Here is a 4,347-nt window from a genome sequence, read left to right as displayed (position 1 = left end):
CCTTGGAAATATTATAGAGATACACGTATTTAAAGAAATAAAATAATTTTTCATAAAATGTTTTGTTGCTGGGTCAGTTGTATGGCAGTTATACAAGTAGGTTTAAGTTGTCCGATCTCAACACTTTCTTCATAGATTATATCGATGTTTTAAGTGATAATCTATGCCAAATTTTCTCCATACAAGGATTTGGGTTTCATCGGTCAATTGTATGGCCACCTTATGATATAGGGGTCCGATATCGGCGGCTGACAAATGAGCATCTTCTTGGAGAGAAAAGGAAAAAAATGTGTTCAAATGCTTCAGATTGATATCTCAAAAGCTGAGGAACTAGTTGGCGTATGTATAGACAGACAGGCCGACCAAAAGACGGGCATGGCTAAATCGACTCAATTCTTCACATTAATTATATGTACACCTGTTGCTCATGGACAGAAAATTTAGAACTATGCATACTACTAAAACTATATACTAAAACTAAAAATTTTAATATTTTAGTATAAAATATAATATAATGTCGGACTTCAAAAAAAGCATTTATGCATGATCAGGCTTATGGCGAGTTGGCTCGAATTTGCTCTCCGAAGTGATTATAGCCATATCTTCGACGGAGTTCGCAGTGGTTATTCAAATTAGATGAAGTAGAATAGAAGTTAATTATGAAAAGCTTCCTCAAAATTGTAGGTTACCGGAACTTTATTGAGACTCATTGTTGATAGCGTGGACGCTAGAAAGCTACCTTGTACCAGAGCCGCTGCTGACAAAATTTTCTACGACTGTTCTTATGACTGCGATCTGCATTGAATCCTTATAACCATAATAAATTGGATTTCCTACAATTTCCTCATATAATTTTTTATATACTGAAGTCAATTAAGCTCCGTGAATTAGTTTTAAAATGTTTTTTCCCTGACTTAGCGAACAGCTTTTGAATTCAATATAGGCAATATATTGAATCAAGCATTATATTTAATATCTTAAGTAGTTAGTTCACTTACTTACAAACATCTAAAACAATAAAAATATCATATTTAACTACTTGATAACGTTCACTGATTCAGTTTAGAAGTTCGTTGGAATTTGTGGTCTCTGCCGACATTCGGGACAAAATTAAAAAATATTTATTTTCCCCTAGATAGCTGTAAGCTTACTTTATATGTAACATTTTACAAGCAAACCACTAGCATGTATTCTTAGTAGCAACTAAATATAGGAGCATGTACAAGTTAGAATATGGTATTTGGCGAGCTTACCGACCCAGTTTTAGTGCCCTTGAATTTCGATGCAGCATTTTGTACCGATTGTAATTTTATTACGGAAGTTATAAAGTTATAAGAAATAAAGCAGATATATATAAGTATATCTTGCACCATTCATGATGCAAATTTACACGAACCAAGAACTATTATATAAAAGATCAGAAGAAGCTTTCTGGGCAAAATGTTCTTCTTCTTCTTTATTCGCGCAGACATCGCTTACGCGGTTATAGCCGAGTTAACAACAGCCCGCCAGTCGTTTCTTCTTTTTGCTATTTGGCGCCAATTCGAGATATCAAGTTCAACCAGGTCTTATTCCACCTGATCTCTCGAACGGAGTGGAGGTCTTTCTCTTCATTTGCTTTCACAGGCGGATACTGAATAGAATACTGGACAGCCAACGTAGCCGCTGTCTCTTAATTCGCTGATCTATGTCAATGTCATCATATATCTCGTACAGCTCATCATTCCATCGACTGCGGTATTCGCCGTTGCCAATGCGCAAATAACCCTAAATCTTCTGCAAAATCTTTATCTTGAACACTCCTGAAACTTTATGAAAAGTGGGGTCTTTTACCCCATCCAGTTGACTATTTTTCATCTCATTCATTTTCAGATTCATCTCTTTTGAGGCTCCAGGCACCTCATGGGTTGGCTAGCGTTTCTTACTCAAGGGTTGCTTACGTTTCCAAGTTTAAATTCATTCCACAACTTTAGTCTCTTAACCAAAGTTCAAGCAACAGGTTGCTCTCCAAATGGAGATCATCTGCATACATACTACTCCATGGTTCCGCAATCGCAATAAGAAGAGAGAGAGGCCAAAATAGAACATAATAGGTAGCAGTGCGTTTCTCAACTTTTAATGTAATCTAATATGCCTTGTTATTGCTCTTTTGTTTGAATCATAGCACAGATCGCGTCATATCAGGCGCTTCATTGATCCATTGATCTGCTTGTCTTTGAGAATGCTGCATGAAACGACACTTCGGCCAATGAAAAGGACTCACAGTTAAACAGATAGGCAACATAACGACTTTTTGTGGCCCGAAATTGAAAATTTAGTCTAGGTTGGTATTATTTTTTCAAAGTCATGGAGCTGCGATTTGAAATGGAAAAACTTTTGTGGGATGTCTTGTATGATCTATTGGTCTATGTATCAACATATTAGATAGATAATCAAAAACCAGAGCCAGGAACTTCCTCCTTTCATTAGTTTGATTAATAACTGGACTTTTCAAAAAATATTTCTAGACTAGCTTCCAAAGTACAGAATACTGTACTTTAAGGTAAATGCATGAATAAAACCGGTTAGATAGTAGAGCCGCGGGCGATTAACCTATCACTGTGAGAGTTATGCAAAAATAATAATTATACTACAAAACAAATTCAGTGCTACTCACAGTCTGACAAAAACATACGATAAGTCGGTCTCAATTAATTATGCGCGCTCCGCTAAGAATTTAGCTCCAAAATCCCTTAAATACTCACTAAACAAATGTATCGAGGTCCAATGTTTATATAATCGTAAGTAACGGTAAACTCACATGCATAGCAACGCGCAAATGCTCATACAAAGTCGGCCATGTGTTGGTTCGTATACGACCAGCGTCCGAACATGCTGCAGGCAACGCGGACAGGTGAGCTCTTGAGCGCTTGGCCCTACCGATGGCGCTTGTATGCCACCGACAATATGTATATTCAAGGGGTGGCGGTAGGTGTAAGAGGGTGCATAGGCTGGTGGAAGCATTTGTGGGGTTCTTATGGCCGATATCGCTAATATTGAGGGTGTTACTTCAAAAGCTGGTGATGGTGCCATTGGTGGTGTTCTTGGTGCCTCGTAGTTGAGCGTGGTTTCTGCTGTTGTTGTTGTTGTTGCATTTTGTTTTAAATTATCTTTTGACATTTCTTATCACTGATTGTTTCTTTTACTTGTTGCTTGAAGTCATTTATTTGTTTTCCTTTTTTATTTTTTTTTTAAGTAAGTTTGGTATTGTACGAGTATTTAAGACCTATTTTTAATACTTCATGTCACAAACTGATAACATATCGATAGATCATTCTTGTGTGCATATATCTAATATTTTTTTTGATATCTAACATTCTACACTACAAATATACATATATACATATATGGCTGTTTTCAAACCAATTTTTTACTGATTTTCGCTCTTTTATTTTGGTGAGAGGTTTTTTCAGAACTTCTCATAGTTTTAGGAATAATTTTGAAAATGCTCGGTTATTATAGAAGTTAATTATCTCGAATTATCTGTCTCTAACCTTCCTTTTTTCAATACTTTTTTTTTTGGCAGATCACGTGTCAAGCTATCATGTTATCTATCATCGTTTAACTTTATTACGAAAATTCACGTTTCGTAAAGAATGTATTTCGCGCTACGCTCGACTTATGGTCAACGTCCGAATAGTTAACGTCCAGCACGCTGTGAAGAAAATAAAGCAGCCGTAGCTGAAATTTGACACGAAGACAGTAGTGAGTCGATTCGGGGTTATTCGCAGCAATTCGGAATGGAGCGAGATCTTAAATTGAAAGCGTACAAAATACAGCTTGTGCTGTTGCCTGTTGAAAAGTTCCAAGAAGATCCGACGTTTTTGAACCAGAAAAAGGCCGGTGGAATCATCGATCCATATTTCTTCAAATATGATGCCGGTGTGAACGTAACCGACAATGGCAACCGTTATCGCGCTATGATAACCGACTATCTGATGCCTGAAATTGAAGCTCGTGATATCGCCGACATTTGGTTTCAACAAGACGGCGCTTCTTCTCACACATCGCATCCATCAGTAGCCTAATTGAGAAAACAATTCGGTGAGCAGATAATTTCACGTTTTGGCCCAGTCGATTTGTCACCAAGATAGTGAGATATCACACTGTTACACTTTTTCCAGTGGGGGCAGGCCTCGAAGTAAAACTTCACCCATGTCATTCGCCAGGTACCAGATACGAAAAAGTCGTTAGTCATGGCTCTATAGCGTTCCCCATTTATTGTAACATTATGTGCAGCTTTTGAAGAAAGCCAATGTTTCCCTCTTCTCAAAGAGCATACAAAAATTGGCTTTTTGAGAATATAAG

The 4,347-nt window shown here is 37.2% G+C and overlaps 1 protein-coding gene across 1 annotated transcript; it reads right to left on the bottom strand.

The window, feature by feature from the left end:
* Positions 1–2,796: 2,796 nt before the first annotated feature.
* LOC120770627 lies at positions 2,797–3,202 on the bottom strand. Its single transcript, XM_040098229.1, has one exon. It carries the CDS (start codon positions 3,157–3,159, stop codon positions 2,797–2,799), a length of 363 nt encoding a protein of 120 aa, XP_039954163.1. The 5' UTR covers positions 3,160–3,202.
* Positions 3,203–4,347: the final 1,145 nt, after the last annotated feature.

This window comes from Bactrocera tryoni, chromosome 3 (genome assembly GCF_016617805.1).
Source record: "Bactrocera tryoni isolate S06 chromosome 3, CSIRO_BtryS06_freeze2, whole genome shotgun sequence".
NCBI classification, from domain to species: domain Eukaryota; kingdom Metazoa; phylum Arthropoda; class Insecta; order Diptera; family Tephritidae; genus Bactrocera; species Bactrocera tryoni.
This window is presented reverse-complemented; position numbering and strand designations above follow the sequence as displayed.

What these genes read in the sequence shown, in the direction of transcription:
- LOC120770627 (XM_040098229.1), bottom strand. Translation starts at nt 3,159, where the DNA reads ATGTCAAAAGATAATTTAAAACAAAATGCAACAACAACAACAACAGCA.